Genomic DNA, 19,233 nt, shown 5'->3' on the forward strand with positions numbered 1-19,233 from the left:
ATAAAGAATCACAGCCACCACTGACTGAGTACTCTCTATGTACCAGGGATTGCACACAGGTATAAACCCTTCCATTTACACCTAAAGCTTTGTTCTGCCACAAATTACACAATCTGTAGAAATTGTATACAAAAAGCAGGATAAATGCCTACCTTAAGTCACCTTGTTCACATTTGCTTACTAAGCATAAAAGACTATTCTATACACATTTCAGGCATGTAATTCAGTCATTTTTCCACGAAGGGCCACACCACATCATAATATTATCCAGAATGTCTAAGAGATTATCCATTATTCCTCCATGTTCTTAATTCTCTATCCCCCAGAATTGCTTCTTTCCCTTTCTGCTAAACTGTAACCTATCTGACTGGGTCTGCAAATCAAATTCCAGTTTGCCCATTCTGATTTAATGATCAAAACACTTTGTATGTTCATGTGTGGCCATCTGTATGATGCCAAGCTTTCAGGTGAAAATGGAAAAATTCCAGAATGTTCACTATCTATGTATTCCACAGACGACTACATTTTGCTACTTATCATCTGCATGTTTGGCACTAAGGCGATCTGCTGAAAATTCCACTACAGCCTCTTTACTATTTGGTAACTTTCCTTTCCATACACTAAAGAAAGCCAGCCAAATGTTAGATTTTCAAAATTTTTATAGCAAGTTTAACAAACAGGGGCGCCTGGGTGGCTCAGTTGGTTAAGAATCCGACTTCGGCTCAGGTCATGATCTCAAGGTCAGGGAGTTCGAGCCCCGCGTTGGACTCTGTGCTGACAACTCAGAGCCCAGAGTCTGGTTTGGATTCTGTCTTGCTCTCTCTCTGCCCCTCCCCAGCTTACACTCTGTTCTCTCTGTCTCTCAAAAATGAATAAATGTTAAAAAAATGTTTTTTAAATAAAGTTTAACAAATTAAAATAAGACCATTCATATAGTTCAGCAAAAATCTGTCAAGATTTATGTTAAGATTTTGAAGAGCCTGTATACTGTGCCAGTCTTTTCCACTAACTTGTTGTGCAACCCTTGACAAATTACTGCATTTCTCTGCATCTTGTTTTCTTCAGCTATTAAATAAAGGCATGTAATGACAAATCAGTGGTCTTAGTTATTGATGGACATCTTGGAGCCTTTTAAGGATCTCTTGAGGGATGCCTGGGTGGCTTAGTCAGTTCAGTGTCCAACTCTTTATTTTGGCTCAGGTCATAATGTCATGGTTCATGGGATCGAGCCCTGCATTGTTCTCTCTCCTCCCTTTGCACCTCTCCCACTCCCTCTCTTTCTCTCTCTCTCTCTCTCTCTCTCTCTCTCTCTCTCTCTCTATCTAAAAAAAAAAAAAGAAAAGAATAAAAGAAAGAATAAAAGGATCTATTGAAACTATGTTCTTCACTGCAAAATTTTAAAAATGGATATATTTCTACATACCCACCAAAATATTGTGCATGGTTGATTCCAGCCCCCTTGAAGACCATTAACAGACCCCAGGTTAAGAATCCCTGAATGAGGTCATCTCTAAGGTCCTCCTGGCTGTAACACACTATTAGATGAGTTAAATATCTCAGCAGGATCCTGTGGGATAATTTTTTAAAAGAATAATAGTGTTGACTAAACCAGCATACATTTTCACTTTCTATTCAAAATAGGAATTTTCAGAAGTATTTGTATAGCTTTCCTTTTGTCAATCCCATCACACAAAGGGTCCTATAACTTTGTGTTCTGAGTTCAGTCAGTTCTTCCGAATACAGAGAGCATCCTTCACTTCCCAGCATTAGGTTGACAGCTGTCATTTCTAAATCACTTCCTCACACAACACTAAGCGTTAACCTAGGTTACATAAATAGTGAGCACAGAGAAATGTTTGTACTCTCCTTTTTAAAATCACATGAAAATAACTGTAATGCATATATTTCTCAGAAGAGGCAAACTTTTGACCAACTATCTAGCCTTTAATGAACAGAGAGGTAACCATTATGGGGGAGCAGGAAAAAAAGTACATTTGGAATATTTAATTATAAAATAATATTTAAGATAGACTCCACCAAAGTCTGCTAGAACTGATACATGAATTCAGCAAAGTTGCAGGATACAAAATCAATGTACAGAAATCAGTTGCATTCTTATACACTAATAATGAAGCAACAGAAAGACAAATAAAGAAACTCATCCCATTCACAATTGCACCAAGAAGCATAAAATACCTAGGGATAAATCTAACCAAAGATGTAAAAGATCTGTATGCTGAAAACTATAGAAAGTTTATGAAGGAAATTGAAGAAGATATAAAGAAATGGAAAAACATTCCATGCTCATGGGTTGGAAGAATAAATATTGTCAAAATGTCAATACTACCCAAAGCTATCGACACATTCAATGCAATCCCAATCAAAATTGCACCAGCATTCTTCTCAAAGCTAGAACAAGCAATCCTAAAATTCATATGGAACCACAAAAGGCCCCGAATAGCCAAAGTAATTTTGAAGAAGAAGACCAAAGCAGGAGGCATCACAATCCCAGACTTTAGCCTCTACTACAATGCTGTAATCATAAAAACAGCATGGTATTGGCACAAAAACAGACACATAGACCAATGGAATAGAATAGAAACCCCAAAACTAGACCCACAAACGTATGGCCAACTAATCTTTGACAAAGCAGGAAAGAATATCCAATGGAAAAAAGACAGTCTCTTTAACAAATGGTGCTGGGAGAACTGGACAGCAACATGCAGAAGGTTGAAACTAGACCACTTTCTCACACCATTCACAAAAGTAAACTCAAAATGGATAAAGGACCTGAATGTGAGACAGGAAACCACCAAAACCCTAGATGAGAAAGCAGGAAAAGACCTCTCTGACCTCAGCCGTAGCAATTTCTTACTTGACACATCCCCAAAGGCAAGGGAATTAAAAGCAGAAATGGACTATTGGGACCTCATGAAGATAAAAAGCTTCTGCACAGCAAAGGACACAATCAACAAAACTAAAAGGCAACCAGCAGAATGGGAAAAGATATTTGCAAATGACATATCGGACAAAGGGCTAGTATCCAAAATCTATAAAGAGCTCACCAAACTCCACACCTGAAAAACAAAGAATCCAGTGAAGAAATGGGCAGAAAACATGAATAGACACTTCTCTAAAGAAGACATCCAGATGGCCAACAGGCACATGAAAAGATGCTCAACATTGCTCCTCATCAGGGAAACACAAATCAAAACCACACTCAGATATCACCTCACACCAGTCAGAGTGGCTGAAATGAACAAATCAGGAGACTATAGATGCTGGAGAAGATGTGGAGAAACGGGAACCCTCTTGCACTGTTGGTGGGAATGCAAACTGGTGCAGCCGCTCTGGAAAACAGTGTGGAGGTTCCTCAAAAAATTAAAAACAGACCTACCCTATGACCCAGCAATAGCACTGCTAGGAATTTACCCAAGGGATACAGGAGTACTGATGCATAGGGGCACTTGTGCCCCAGTGTTTATAGCAGCACTCTCAACAATAGCCAAATTATGGAAAGAGCCTAAATGTCCATCAACTGATGAATGGATAAAGAAATTGTGGTTTATATACACAATGGAGTACTACGTGGCAATGAGAAAGAATGAAATATGGCCCTTTGTAGCAACGTGGATGGAACTGGAGAGTGTTATGCTAAGTGAAATAAGCCATACAGAGAAAGACAGATACCATATGTGTTCACTCTTATGTGGATCCTGAGAAACTTAACACAAACCCATGGGAGAGGGGAAGGAAAAAAAAAGAGGTTAGAGTGGGAGAGAGCCAAAGCACTCTTAAAAACTGAGAACAAACTGAGGGTTGATGGTGGGTGGGAGGGAGGGGAAGGTGGGTGATGGGTATTGAAGAGGGCATCTTTTGGGATGAGCACTGGGTGTTGTATGGAAACCAATTTGACAATAAATTTCATATATTAAAAAATAATAAAATAAAATAATATTTAATTGCATTTTAAAGTAGTTGATTATAAAATAAACTCAAATACATTTTTGTCTTTCCCCAAGTTACCATTTTTTCTCTATTAAACAGTTATGAATGAATAACTTAAAAGTAAATAATGATTCTTTAAAAGAGGTGAAATGTTTTTAGCAAGATGTTTTAATTGTCCTAAAGTGAAAGACTAAAGACATCCTTACACAGAATTTTTGCTTTTCTGGTATGATTTTTATTGAATATATGTTTGTGGTCTTCTGAGTGCTGGCCAGGTTTTCCATATGATTCATGACTCACTCGGGGCTGTGATCTTGTACCCACAAACCCATAGGAAAAAGTATAGGACAGGTTTCTGTAGTACAAGGAAAATCTTGTCTCTTTTACATATTAAAATTGATGCTACCTACTTTATGTTTTATGGAGGGAAACTTTTTCAATTAAGAAAATTTACACTCTGTGTCTTGGTAGGAGTTTCTTAGCTAAATCACAAAAGCATATTCTGAGACACCCTGCTTTCCATTCCCTCTTAAGAAAATAAGTAAGGACTCAATAATGCCTCTTTAATTTTCCAGTGGGAACGGTGATGAGCTGAGCATTGGCATTCTGGATATATTTGGCTTTGAAAACTTCAAAAAAAATTCCTTTGAGCAGCTGTGCATTAACATTGCAAATGAACAAATTCAGTATTATTTCAATCAACACGTGTTCACATGGGAACAGGTAAGTCGTCATGTATGTGTGTGTTACATGCAGAATTGTACTAATGAAGCAAGACTTAGATCATAGTTTTAGGGCCTTAAACATATAGACAAAGGAAAGATTTTCTTTTCTCCATGCCTGTAGTAAAAACAAAAATAAAACCAGAAAACAAGTATGAATTTAGTGTCTCCATATGAGATGCCCTTCCTTGAAAAACCAATGCACCCTTCTCCAAAACTTAGCAAGTCTGAGCCCTTATACACAAACAAGTTTCCTTTGGAAATTTAAGTCAGCAGATGTGTCCAACTGTTTCTCTTTCTGTAGACTGTGTAGCTGAAACTCTGTTTGAAATTTAAATATCCATCGAAAATGCATTAAACTTCAGAATTCCGGTAACTAGGCAACAGAACACAAGATAATAGGTTTGATGCAAATGCCATGAAATGGCAATTTTGACAGGGTACAATATGTAATTTATGATTCAGCTTCAAAAATCAGAGACTTACTTGAATTGCATTTGGCAAAGCTGTAGTATTAAAATTATTTAAATTATTTTATCAAGTCTAAAAGCAGCAGTGGTCATATTTTGTGTCATTTAGTGTGTCATGTGTCTCCTGTAAATAATATCACATTGTTTTGTGCTTACTGAATAGAACTGATGTTTTTACTTAAATTTGAGATAAATGAGAGGTACATGAACTTCTTTTGATTCAAAATATTTAGGCTTATTGAGAATTTACTTTAAAATTGCATTTTGAAAACACTAGTCACAAAAGAAAACCTCTTGATATTAACATTTCTTAGGCCAAAAAAAGGGACAAAAGTGTAAGGTTTTACCTGTGTTTGCATAGCTCTGATCTACCCCAGGATCTTGTTCTATCAAATGTTCATTCCTCTCTTCTTTCTCACTCTGTGTCTCTCTCTCTCCTCTTTCTCCACTCTTCTCCATTAGCGCACGCAGTCCCGTAGCCTAGATAAATAATGAGATCTTTAAAAATTGTTAAAAACAAAAACCTTTCTCCAACCTGCTTATCTCAGTAGCTATGGCCTCTCTCTTCCCTTCACAGCCAAGCTGCTTGAAAGCATATTCAGTATTCATTGCATTGTATTGATTTCTTCTCTACCTGAGTATATGAGTCTGTAGCATCTGGCTCTGACCTCGCCCACTCTCCTGGAATGGGCCTTCCTAATCTCATCAGTCATTAGTATCAGAAACATTTTAGTCTCTACATTATTAGCCTTTCTGTAATTTTCAACCCTGTTGATAAATTCCTGTTTCTGGAAAACCCCTCCTTTAGCATCCCTAATACCATCTTTCTGTTTCTCTGCCATCTTCCTGTCACTTCCTATACCATCTCATAAATCAGTCGTTCTCAACCCTGGCTGCATATTAGAATCACTGGGTACTGGAAAATCCCAATGCCCAGACCCTGTCCCAGACCAGTTAAATCAGATCTCTTGGAATGAGACCCAGGCATCAACATCTTCTAAAGTTCCCAGTTTATTCCAATGTGCAGCCAAGGTTGAGAATTACTGTCCTAAATCTTAACTCACGAAAGAGTTCTATCCTCTACCCCTTCTCGTACTCACTAGGAAAGATCGTCCATTTCCATTCTTTCGATCACCCCCTTCATGCTAGTAATGCTTAAGCCCCCATCCAACCCACCTCTCTTTTTGAACTCCTGGCCTCCTTTTAAGGCAGCTTCCAGAACTTTATCTAGAATTGAACCCATCGTCTTTCCCTCTCACTTATATTCTTCCTCAGCAAGTGACATCTCTATCTGCCACTTACTCAAGCCAAAAATGCATTTCATTTCTCATTACTGAAATCCAGAAAATTAGTGAGACTTGTTCATGTTTCTCCCTCCTCTATGCTCCAGTAAAAATATTTGGTTTATATTTGTGCCTTTCTCACTAGGCTACAGACTCCTTGAGGTCAAGGATTATGTCTTAATTCATTTTGAATCTTCAGAGCTTGACATACAGCAAGTGTTCGAAAAATATTTATTAAATGAATGTCATCTTGCTTTAATGTCTCACAGTGTTCACAAGATCCATTCTAACCAAAGCCTGAAACAAGTGAATTTTGTTTTTTTCTTTGTTTGTTTGGACTTTTTGATGGGGATCTATTAGAATTACCTTCTTCATGGGACCAGGTGCATCTTCATGTATTTCCCATGTGATTAATTAGCAACTTGTGTTGGTAGGATTCCGTTATTTTTCTCTTTTGCAGGTTGAGGTTAGAACATGGTTTGATTGGAACTAGCCTTTATTTATTTTTTTTTTTTTTAATTTTTTTTTTCAACGTTTATTTATTTTTGGGATAGAGAGAGACAGAGCATGAACGGGGGAGGGGCAGAGAGAGAGGGAGACACAGAATCGGAAACAGGCTCCAGGCTCTGAGCCATCAGCCCAGAGCCTGATGCGGGGCTCGAACTCCCGGACCGCGAGATCGTGACCTGGCTGAAGTCGGACGCTTAACCGACTGCGCCACCCAGGCGCCCCTGGAACTAGCCTTTAAACCAATGTACATATCTTTCAAAATTATTTGCTTTTCATTTTTTATAGGATGTTATAGTTTATAATCCACTTTGATAGCCTTGAATTTCAACCATGATCCTAATGCTGTTACTGCTTTTGTCTTTGGGCTTGCTACAAATGAAACTATTCTGGAAGACTCTTTTAAATATCCTTGAGAGGCTTTCAAGACAAAACAACTCAAAATTGTCCCTAGCAAATTAAGATTTCAAATAGAATCCAGGATTATACAAAGCAGTTTGAGGAATTGAGGCCATTCACAATCCTTTCAAATGCCTTTCTAGGATAACTACCCAAGAATCTCTGCTTCATAATCTTATGGGACAGGCGTTGGCAGCTGAGTGATCAGGTTGATGAATGTGTGATCCGCTGGATATGGGATTAGTCAGTGATTCTCTTGATTTTAACATGTGGGTGTACACGTTTGGGTTTTTTTTCCACTCTGTCACTTCTCTGTGAGTGCAAAAATTGTAACTGAGAAATGCTAACTATAGCTGTGTGTATTAGCTATCACAGGTAGAGAACACACAACACACTGATTTCTATAAATGAGAAATAGCTATGAAGCCAAATCATAAATTAAAGTTATGGTCACACTTTTCCTTGGTGAGATATAATAACAACTTTCACCTGAGAACTCCTTCATTTAATAAAGCCATTATTGCTTATCCGTAAGACATACTCAGTTTCACGGACATTCAGATAATCTGGCAATCTGAGCAAGACACAAGCTTCAGCCAGCACCTTCACAGATGATACAACTTCTGCTTCTATTTAAACCAACAAACATTATCTTTACTGGCAGTCCTGCAACAATGGAACATAAATAAAGGTTTGCTGAAAACACTATTTTTTTTAAATTTGGCCCAAATTCAATTGACATGTAATACACAGTGGAACACTCCAGCAAAGTTGGTTATGAAGGTATTTTCAATATTGTTTTCCCATTATTTTCCATTAAAACAATAATCAACAGACTACAGTAAAATATTTTTAGTGAAAGAGTTTATGTCACTGACCCAATCCATAGTTTGCTGAGTGGATAGTTTTAAGTCATACATAGCTCCTCAAACTTTTCTGGAGTTTGATGGTTCATAATATTTGAAGCTTCCATACTTTTCCAGCACTGGAAGAACCATTTTGTATATATTGATTTTAACAAAATTTAAAGGGACAATTTATATATGAAAACAATAGTTTGAAAATTAAATCACAGTCTGGTTTCCTGCGCCTACCTACAAATAGACAGTAAGAGTTTAGTTGTAATCTTTTGATATTCATGACTCAGGCTTTTCTAAATGAGCAGCAACTGAAAAATATATAATTTTCTGTTAATTTAATTAATTCCACAAATAAAGTATTTATATGTCAGCCTTCCCTATTACATTTGTATGGCATTATTTTGACACACACTGTTTACTCCCATATTTTTCAAAAAGCTTTTAGTGAAGCAGCTGAAAGGGCAGCGAACAAGTTACCACATTTCTGATAAGGGAGGCATCTTCTTACAATAACATTTACACTGAATCTCCACAGGGACTGTGTAGCCAAGATTTTGGTTTTGCTTGGTTGTTTTTGTTTGTTTTCTGGCATTCTTCCATGGGACGGAGAGCACAACAGTAGTCAAAGTGTGATTAAAGCTTGAAGTTCTCTTCAAGGAGTCATGCTGATGCTACAGTAGTGGGTTTTGTCCTTTCTTTTAATTGTGCACTATGATACATCATTGTGGTATAGACCATGCAAAAGAAATGAACCCTGTTCCCTAGAAGTTTATGTTGTTTCAAATCAAGGGGACTGAACAGTCAACCACTGAAGAGTCACCAGTGGGCATGAGTTTGAGGTGGAACAAACGCCACTGTTCTTTAGGACCATTAGGCACCCAAGACATAGGTATCCTACGACGCATTGCTCTAGAATCCTGAAAATTCACTCTCCTTGCTTATACTCCTACTTATACCTAGGGTGAGCTTTCTTATCCATTAGTGCAGGACATCTTGTCAGCCATTAACTGAGCTGAAGTTCGTTTTTAAAGTGAGCTGTTAATACTTGTTCTGTACAAGGATAAGCTGTTACATACATCATTTATATATATATACCCATGGGTTTAAAATTAAAAGTTAGAAGTCATTTTATAAGCAGGAAACCATTTACAGCACATAATGGAGACAATAACTGTAATTATGGCTCTGGCTTCTCTTGCAGAAAGTGATGTGTATGACTTTCCTCTCCAGCTGTTCATATCTCAAAGTTTGAAGCTTTTGAGATTTTGAATATGGGCTCCAACACATAATTTGTGGCAATTACAAAGAACAAAAATTCATTCATCATACAGTATCTACACTTTCAACTTTTTTTTACGTTACGAAGTAAAAAGAATCAGTCATCACATAAAAAAAAAATGTGTGGGCAAACCCCTTAGAAATGCCTTCAAATTGTTTTGCTTACAAAGTGTGAATTTTTATTTCATATTCAAATTTCTTCCCTATTAAACCATATGTGTGCAATGGTGGTAGCATTTGTCTTATTTTAGTTCTGCAAGTGACAAAAGCCAATTTACAGGCGTTTTCTTAAAACATTAAAACAACCATGCAGTTAAGAAACAAATAGATACAACAAATCTTGCTTTTTAAGTGCTTGGCCAAGTTTTGGGTTACTGTTTGAGATCACATACAAATTTTCTGTAGACTCACGTACTGAGTATGGAAGTTGATATGCAGGTGACTGGATATGTGTGGAGCATCCCTACAACAGATCCCAGCTGTGAACGTGTGCTCCTCTCCCGCCGTCTCTTGGCAGCAGCCTGTTGGGTTCCCGTGCCCCCCGCCCCATCTCTTGCTTTATACCCGTGTTGCACAGTGTGTTTCTCTTTCATCAGAGAAGCCGGGTCAACACCTTTAATGTGCTGTGGGGATTTGTGGTACTTATTTTGATAATTTGGTATTATTTTAAAACACTTTTTAAAAAATATTTTCATTATGGGGTGCCTGGGTGGCACAGTTGGTTGAGGCTCCAACTTTGGCTCAGGTCATGATCTCCCAGTTCATGGGTTCAAGCCCCAGGCTCTGCACTGACAGAAGGGAGCCTGCTTCAGATTCTCTGTCTTCCTCTCTCTCTGCCCCTCTCCCCTTCTCAGAAATAAACATCTAAAAAAATTAAATAAAAAAATACTTTCATTATGATAAAAAGTAATTTTGGAAGAAATACATAATAAGGAGGTTAGATCCATTCAATTACTGTAGTTTTCTACATGTGAGTTTAGAGCATACTTGACAAGCTGAAATAAAATTTTTTGGTAAACGTTTAAACATGACAGTAAAGGAAAAATAGTTTAAGTTGAAAGAAATCTTGGTATATGAAAACTACATTTCTGGATTCCTAATGGAAATTTCTCCTTATCCTAAGCCATTACCTGTCAGTAGAATATAAATTTGTAAGATCTTTTATGGCTTTTGAAGAGTTTTTAAGAATAGGTTTTATACACAAAACGTGACTAGATTACAATGTTCATCTTAATATACATTGTTTCCTTTTCTTTCTGAAAAAAGAAGCTGCTCTAGGAAGCATCATTTAAAACTTTTCCTCCAAAGTTCATTAAATACATGTAAAATAAAATAAGTATATTTTTTTAGGAATTATCCACCATACTTCCTCATTAGGTTGCTTGTCAAATGGTAAATCGGTGACCTGTGTCTTCTCAAGTTACTGATGATCAGCATTCCCTGTGGCTTGCCACTAACTTTAACAAAAAAATCAACAGGATCATTGATATCAGCTTTGAATAGAAAGTACAGGAGGAGGGGCGCCTGGGAGGCTCAGTCGGCTGAGCCTGGGCATCTGACTTCGGCCCAGGTTATGATCTTGAAATTCAGGAGTTTGAACCCCACGTCAGGCTCTGTGCTGACAGCTCAGAGCCTGGAGCCTGCTTCGGATTCTGTGTCTCCCTCTCTCTCTGCCTCTCCCCTGCTTGTTCTCTCTCTCAGAAATAAATAAACATTAAAAAATAAGTACAGGAGGAAATAGATTTCAAATCATAATTACTATTTTACATCAAGAGTTTAGATTTTACAACATGCATATAACCACCTTGTTTTCTTCATTTTTAGTTTTTAAAAATATTTACTTGCTTCAGTGGAATGTTATTACTAACAATATTATAGGTATGTAGAAAGAGGGCGCTTAACCGACTGAGCCACCCAGGCGCCCTGTGAAAGAGAGCAAATGATAAAGTAAATGTAAAATATTAGCAACTGGAAAATTTGGGGAAAGGGCACCTGGGAGTTCTTTGTACTGTCCTTGCAACCTTTTAAATTTGGAGTTATTTCAAAATGAAAAATGGCACAGTTTCTTTTTTCTCTGTAATAATAAAAAAAAACTCACCTTGAATAGTGATAGCACCTTAAATCCTAGATTTTCAACCTTGAAAACATTTTTCTTAGAATGAGTAACTTCTTCTCAGTGGTTTCTTTCCACTGTGAGCAATGTTTCCATAAATGCGTATACTCATGTGAACAGTTGGCGAGTAGGATTCTTTTACTAAAGGCAGACATCAGGGAATAAATGTGTTTATGTGCTTCTTTCCCCTTGCAAATGTTCTGTTAACAGAATGTGTATGCATCTATTCACTATGTTTCACAACACGTTCAGGCAGCGTGGGCATTTTGAAATGTTTGAACCAGAAGAAACCTAAGTAGATCATCCATATTTCGCAGATAAAAATGACTCGTTATGACTTGCTTGAAGTCAATGCCTAGTTAAACAAAGCCAGAACCCAAATCTGGGTCTTCTGATACATATCTGGGGTTTTTCTCACAAGCAAACAAATAAGAAAAGTTGAGAAGAACCAGGGACCTAACAAAATAATCTCTCATGCAGAAGAAAAGGGTGTTCCATTGATTTGAAAGAAAGGGAGGAAGGAGGAAGAAAGGGAGGGAGGAAGGAGAAGAGAGAGAGATAGAGAGAGGCAATCTTTCACATGAAAAGCCAAGGGGCATCCATATAAGGTAACAAAGAAGGAAACTAGAAAGAACAGTAGCACTGAGGCAGGTGGCAGTGGTAACAGATACTGTGACACTGGAGGAAGCAGAAACGCCCTAACAGGATAGATCTAGAACTAACTGATGAAACAACTGAAAAGGAAAATACAGCACGAGGAAAAAATTCCTAGGATGTGACTTCAGGGTTAGAATGGAAAGGCAGACAGACTCTTTGCTGTGCCCTAAAGGACAAGACTCTACCTTTTTGTCTATTTCTTCCTTCCCCAGGCCCACCTACTTTTAAACATACACATAGTAGGTGCTCCATGAATGTTTAAGGAATGTCAGTATGTGGCATCTTCTACAATGATCTATTCAGAATGCCACAAACCTGGGTGAATTCTTAATACCATCCTGCATCAAGTGGACTGTGTTTATAAAAATAAAAGATACTTGATTTATGACTTCCAAACAGCAAACACAAGAGAATAAATATTGAGGATCATTTATCCTAGCTGTTAAAATATTTATAGAATCTAAAATATGTGAAACTGCAGAGCAGTGTCAGATGGTTGACTCACCTACACAACAGACATGACTTCATTTCATAGGTATAAATTCAGTGAAAGACTTGAATGCACCCTGTCGCTGCATACCCCCACCTTTTATAAAAGAAAAATACCATATGCGCCAAACTCCTTGATTGAAACCTTGGTGGTTTCAGGAAAATCTTTTTGAAACTTCATACTTAGATAAATCTGTCAGATGGTAGTAGAAAGTATTCTCCCACAGTAAAATGATAGAGTGATGCTTTCAGGGAGTAGGTAGCACCTGTCTTTTACATGGTGATGAAGTCTGCCTGTTTTTACAAATATGTGGAAATTTAATCAGTGTCTTCCTGAACAACCAATGGGCCAAAATGGAAATCAAAAGAAAAATCAAAGACCATCTTGAGACAAATGGAAATGAGAACACCACATACCAAGACTTATGGAATGCAGCAAAGGCAGCTCTAAGAGGAAAGTTTGTAACCATAAAGACATAATTGAGAAAAAAGATGGATCTCAAGTAAGCAAATCTAACTTGATACTTCAATGAAATATAAGAAGAAACAAGCTAAGCCCAAAGTTAAAAGGAAGGAAATAACAAAGATCAGAGCAGAAATAAATGAAATAAAGACTCAAAAGACAATAGAAAAGAATAATGAAACCAGGAGCTGTGTTTTTTTAAAGATCAATAAAATTGACAAACCTTTACCTGGACTAATCAAGAAAAAAACAAAGAGGACTGACTCAAAAAATTAGGAATGAAAAAGAAAACATTACAGCTAGCTGATACCACAGAAATACAAAGGATCAAAAATATAGAAGAAATGGAAAAATTCTTAGAAACATACAACCTACCAAGACTGAATCATAAAGAAATAGAAAATATCACCAAGCCAATTACTGGTAAAGAGATTGAATCAGTAATCAAAAATCTCCTAACAAAGAAAAGTCCAGGACCGTATGGCTTCATTGGTGAATTCTACCAAACGCTTAAGAATACCAATTCTCCTCAAACTCTTTCACAAAAGTAAAAGAGGTGGGAAATTCAACCTTATTTTATGAGGCAACCATTACCCTGATACCAAAACCAGGCAAGGACACTACAAGAAAATTACAGACCAATATCCTTGATGAACAATAGATGCAAAAATCTTCAACAACATATTAGCAAACCAAATCTGACAATACATTAAAAATGTCATACACCATAATCAAGTGGGGTTTATTCCAGGGATACAAAGATGTTTCAACATACACAAATCATTAATATGATACACCGAATTAACAAAATGAGGCAGAAAAGAGCTTTTGACAACATTTAACATCCATTCATGGTGATAAGAAGTCTCAACAGGGGCACCTGGGTGGTTTAGTCAGTTATGCATCTGACTTCAGCTCAGTCAGGATCTCATGGATTGTGGGTTTGAGCCCCACGCCGGGCTCTGTGCTGACAGCTCCAAGCCTGGAGCCTGCTTGAGATTCTGTCTCCCTCTCTCTCTGCCCCTCCCCTGCTCATGCTCTGTCTCTCTGTGTCTCCCCAAAATAAATACACATTAAAAAAGAATTTAAAAAGTCTCAACAAAGTGGGTAGAGAGGGAATGTACCTCAGCAGAATAAAGGCCACATTGGACGAACTCACAGCTAATATACTGAAAAGTGAAAAGCTGAGAGATTTTCCTGTATGATTAGGAATAAGACAAGGATGCCTCCTCTAACCACTTTTTTCAACAATATGTTGGAAATTCTTGCCAGAGCAATTAGGCAAACAAAAGAAATAAAAGGCATTCAAATTGGAAAGGAAGTAAAATCGTTTCTGTTTGCAGATGACATGAAATTTTATGTAGAAAACCCTAAAGACTACATCAAAAAATCGTTAGAACTAACAAATTCAGTAAAGCTGCAGAATACAAAACAGTATCGAAAAGTCAGCTCTATTTCTATACACTAACAACGATCTATCAGAAAGAAATGAATATGACAGTCCTTTAGCATCAAAAAGAATAAAATACTTAGGAATAAATTTAAGGAGGTGCAAGATCTGTATACTGTGAACTATAATACATTTAGGAAAGAACTTGTAGAGGGCACAAATAAATGGAAGAATTAATATTGTTAAAATGCCCAAAGCAATTTATAGGTACAGTACAGTCCCTAAAAAAATTCTCATAACATTTTTCACAGAAATAGAGCAAACAATCCTCAAATTTGTATAGAACCACAAAAGACCTCAAAAAACCAAAGCAATCGTAAGAAAGAACAAAGCTGGAGATAACCACACATCCTGATTTCAAACTATATTACAAGGCATAGTACTCAAAACAGTGTGGTATTGGCATAAAAACAGACACATAAATCAATGGAACAACATAGAAAGCCCGGAAATGAACCCAAGCATAGATGGTCAGTTGACTTTTGACAAGGGTCCCAGGAATTCACAATGGGGAAAGGATTGTCTCTTTAATAAACCGTGCTGGGAAAATTGGGAAGCCACATACAAAAGAATGAAGCTAGACTCCAATCTCACACTGTACACAAAAATCAACTCAAAATGGATTAAAGACTTGAACACAAGACCTGAAACTGTAAAACTCCTAGATGAAAACATAAGGGATAACTCCTTGGTATCATTCTTGGCCATAAGTTTTTGGATTTGACACTGAAAGCAAAGACAGCAAAAACAAGAAATAAACAAGTGAGAGTACGTCAAACAAAAAGCTTCTGCTCAGCAAAGGAAACCATCAACAAAATGAAAAGACAACCTATGGAATGGAAGAAAATATTTGCCAATCATATATTTGATAAAATATATATAGGACTCCGACAACTCAAGAGCAAAAAAAAAATCTGATTAAAACATGGGCAGAGGATCTGAGTAAACATTTTTCCAAAGAAGATGCACAAGTAGCTAACAGATACATGAAGAGGAGAATGCAAATCCAAACCACAATGAGATATCACCTCACACCTGTTAGAATGGCTATCATCAAAAAAGAGATAATAAGTGTTGGCAAAGATGTGGAAAAAAGGGAATTCTTGCATTACTGGTGGGAATAGAAATCAGTGTAACTACTACAGAAAGCAGTATGGAGGCTTCCCCCAAAATTAAAAATTGAACTGCCATATGATCTAGCTGTCCAACTTGTGGGTATGTATCCAAAGGAAATTAAAACAAGATCTCTAAGAGATGTCTGCACTCCCATTTCATTGCAGCATTACTGACAATAATCAAGATATGGAAACAATCCAAGTGTCTGTCAAAAGATGAATGCATATAGAGTATTACACACACACACACACACACACACACACACACACACACACACGACCCCATGGAATATTATTTAGCCATGAGAAAGAAAGAAAGAAAACCTGTCAATTATGACAACATAGATGGAAACGTAAGGGTATTATGCTAAGTGAAAATTGGAGACTAGAATGGTGGTTACCAGTGTCTGGGAGTTGGGGAAAATGGGGAGATGTTGGTCAAAGAGTACAGTTCCAGTTTGAAGATGAGTAAGTTATAGGGACCTAATATACAATATGTTGATTAGTCAATAAAACTGTGCCATATTCTTGACAGTTCCTAAGAGAATAGATCTTAAATGTTCTCACCACAAAAAAGCAATGGTAGTTATGTGATGAGGTGTCAGCTGATTCCATGATGATACTCATTTTGTAATATGTAAGTATATCAAGTCAATACATCATACACCTTGAACTTATACCATGTTATATGTCCATTATATCTCGGTAATGCTGGGAGAAGAAAAAGAAGATAATTTCCCCAGGAAAGTCACTTAGAAGGCAGCTTCAGGATTGATTTCCGTTTTTAATTTTGTGAGGATTTTGTTTTTAAGTAATCTCTACACCCAAAGTGGGGCTCAAGCTTAAGAGTCACATGCTCTATCAATTGAACCAGCCAACCACCCCCAGGAATAAATTCCTAAGGAAGATAGAGATAGCACATGACCAGGAGGACATGTAAAAACAAATGAGAAAGAGACAAAGAAACAAAAGTCAACCTAACATGAAGGATGTTTTTAGTGAAGTCCCTGAGCTTTTCCTCTAACTCTGATCTCTACCTCCACAAATCTTTGCCCACATCACAAAAGCTGACACTGGTGTGATGGTATTTCTGTGCCCAAGAAGAAGTTAAATTATGTTTATTATTATGTCTCAGAATAATGACACAATAGCTGGCAGGCATTGTGTAATATGGGCTAAGCATAGATCTACCATATTTCCCCCCAAAAGTATCCTCTTAAGTAGTTTAAGATCTAATCAAATAAATGTGAATACAACAATACATGGTCATTTTTTTTTTTTTACCCATCAATAATTACTTTATTTATTTATTTTTTTTTTAATTTATGGCATTTTATTTTTTATTTTTTTTTTATGAAATTTATTGACAAATTGGTTTCCATACAACACCCAGTGCTCATCCCAAAAGGTGCCCTCCTCAATACCCATCACCCACCCTCCCCTCCCTCCCACCCCCCATCAACCCTCACATCCCCAAAGGCAAGGGAATTAAAAGCAAAAGTGAATTACTGGGACCTTATGAAGATAAAAAGCTTCTGCACAGCAAAGGAAACAACCAACAAAACTAAAAGGCAACCAATGGAATGGGAAAAGATATTTGCAAATGACATATCGGACAAAGGGCTAGTATCTAAAATCTATAAAGAGCTCACCAAACTCCACACCCGAAAAACAAATAACCCAGTGAAGAAATGGGAAGAAAACATGAATAGACACTTCTCTAAAGAAGACATCCAGATGGCCAACAGGCACATGAAAAGATGTTCAGCATCGCTCCTTAGCAGGGAAATAAAAATCAAAACCACACTCAGGTATCACCTCACACCAGTCAGAGTGGCCAAAATGAACAAATCAGGAGACTATAGATGCTGGAGAGGATGTGGAGAAACGGGAACCCTCTTGCACTGTTGGTGGGAATGCAAATTGGTACATGGTCATTTTCACCTATCAAAAATATCAGAAAAAAATTTTAATGAGAATATGCAGTGCTGGTGAGGATACAGCAAGATAGGAACGTGTATGCAGGGCTGATTAGAAAGCACATTGTGGCAAGCTTAGAAAAAATCAATCTAGAAATACACATATGGAGCCTGTAAAATACTCACACTAGTTGATCAGCTAATCTGTCCTAAAGATAAAATCCAAAATCCAGAAAAGCTTGGTGCACAAGGATATACATCAGAACACTCTTTAAAATAGATAAAAGGGGGCACCTGGGTGACTCAGATGGTGGTGCTTGTGATTCTTGATCATGAGTTCAAGCCCCATGTTGGTTATAGAGACTACTTTAAAAATGAAAATAAATAAAATAAGTAATCCAAAATGTCCCAAATAAGAGAACTGAGTAGAAAACTACAGGATACAATGTCATGTAGCCATTCAAATAATGGTCATGAAAACCCATTAATTACATGTTCTCCCTTCCATTTTGTCAAAGGAAATAAAGTTAAAGTCAAATAAATAGTATGTTTTTTGTTATTAAAAATATCATACATAGGAAAAGATTCTACTAAATGGTAAAATAGTATTTAGAGCAGATGAATTTGTGTGTGAATTTTGAGGTCATTAAGACTCCATTAAGGTGTTTCCATATTTAAAATTTATAATTTTTTTAATCTTTATTTATTTTTGAGAGACATAGAGCACAAGCGGGGGAGGAGCAGAGAGAGAGGGAGACAGAACCTGAAACGGGCTCTAGGCTCTGAGCTGTCAGCACAGAGCCCAACATGCAGCTTCAGCTCACGAGCCATGAGATCATGACCTGAGCTGGAGTTGGGCGCTTAACCAACAGGCCACCCAGGCGCTTCTCCATATTTTAACTTTTATATGAGCACATTTGTAATCAGAAGCTAAGGATTACCCATGCACACATGATTTATTATTTTCACCCCAATCCTCCTCTACCTAGCAAATAGCCTTTCAAAACAACTTTTAATAAAAGGAACCCAGAAAACTCATTATATTCATTTGTTGGAGCTGCCATAAAATATCACAGAGTGGGGACCTTCAACAATAGAAATTTATTTCCTCACAGTTCTGGAGGCTAGAAGTCTAAGATGAAAGCAGGGACAGGTTTGGTCTCTCCTGAGACCTGTCTCCTGGACTTGCAGATGGCTGTCTTCTCCCTGTGACCTCACATGGCCTTGACTGTGTGCAGTCTCCTCCCGGGGGTCTTTTCCTCTTCATAGAAAAACACCAGTCCTATGGGATTTGGGCCTTGCCCTTACGACCTCCTTTAACTTTAATTGCCTCCTTAATATCCCTATCTCCAAATGCAGTCACATTGGATATTAGGGCTTTAGCATATAAATTTGGGGATTGGGGGACACAGTTTACTCCTTAACACACGGTCGTCTATTTAACATGGCTGCTCTCCCTAGATACAGAAGTGAATAATACAGAGGTGAGTAAAAGTGTTTGTCCTCTTGGAGGTCCCATTCTAATGAGACAGGGAGAATAATAAACAAGTAAAAATTCTA

At 37.3% G+C, this 19,233-nt stretch overlaps 1 protein-coding gene across 1 annotated transcript in view; it reads left to right on the top strand.

Annotated features, from left to right (window-relative positions):
- MYO3A (myosin IIIA) overlaps positions 1-19,233 on the top strand; it is a 229,463-nt gene that overhangs the window by 137,201 nt on the left and 73,029 nt on the right. The window contains 1 exon segment of the mRNA XM_032593843.1: positions 4,524-4,671. Within this exon segment, the coding sequence (XP_032449734.1) occupies positions 4,524-4,671 (148 nt within the window).

Source organism: Lynx canadensis, chromosome B4 (genome assembly GCF_007474595.2).
Source record: "Lynx canadensis isolate LIC74 chromosome B4, mLynCan4.pri.v2, whole genome shotgun sequence".
Lineage (NCBI taxonomy): Eukaryota > Metazoa > Chordata > Mammalia > Carnivora > Felidae > Lynx > Lynx canadensis.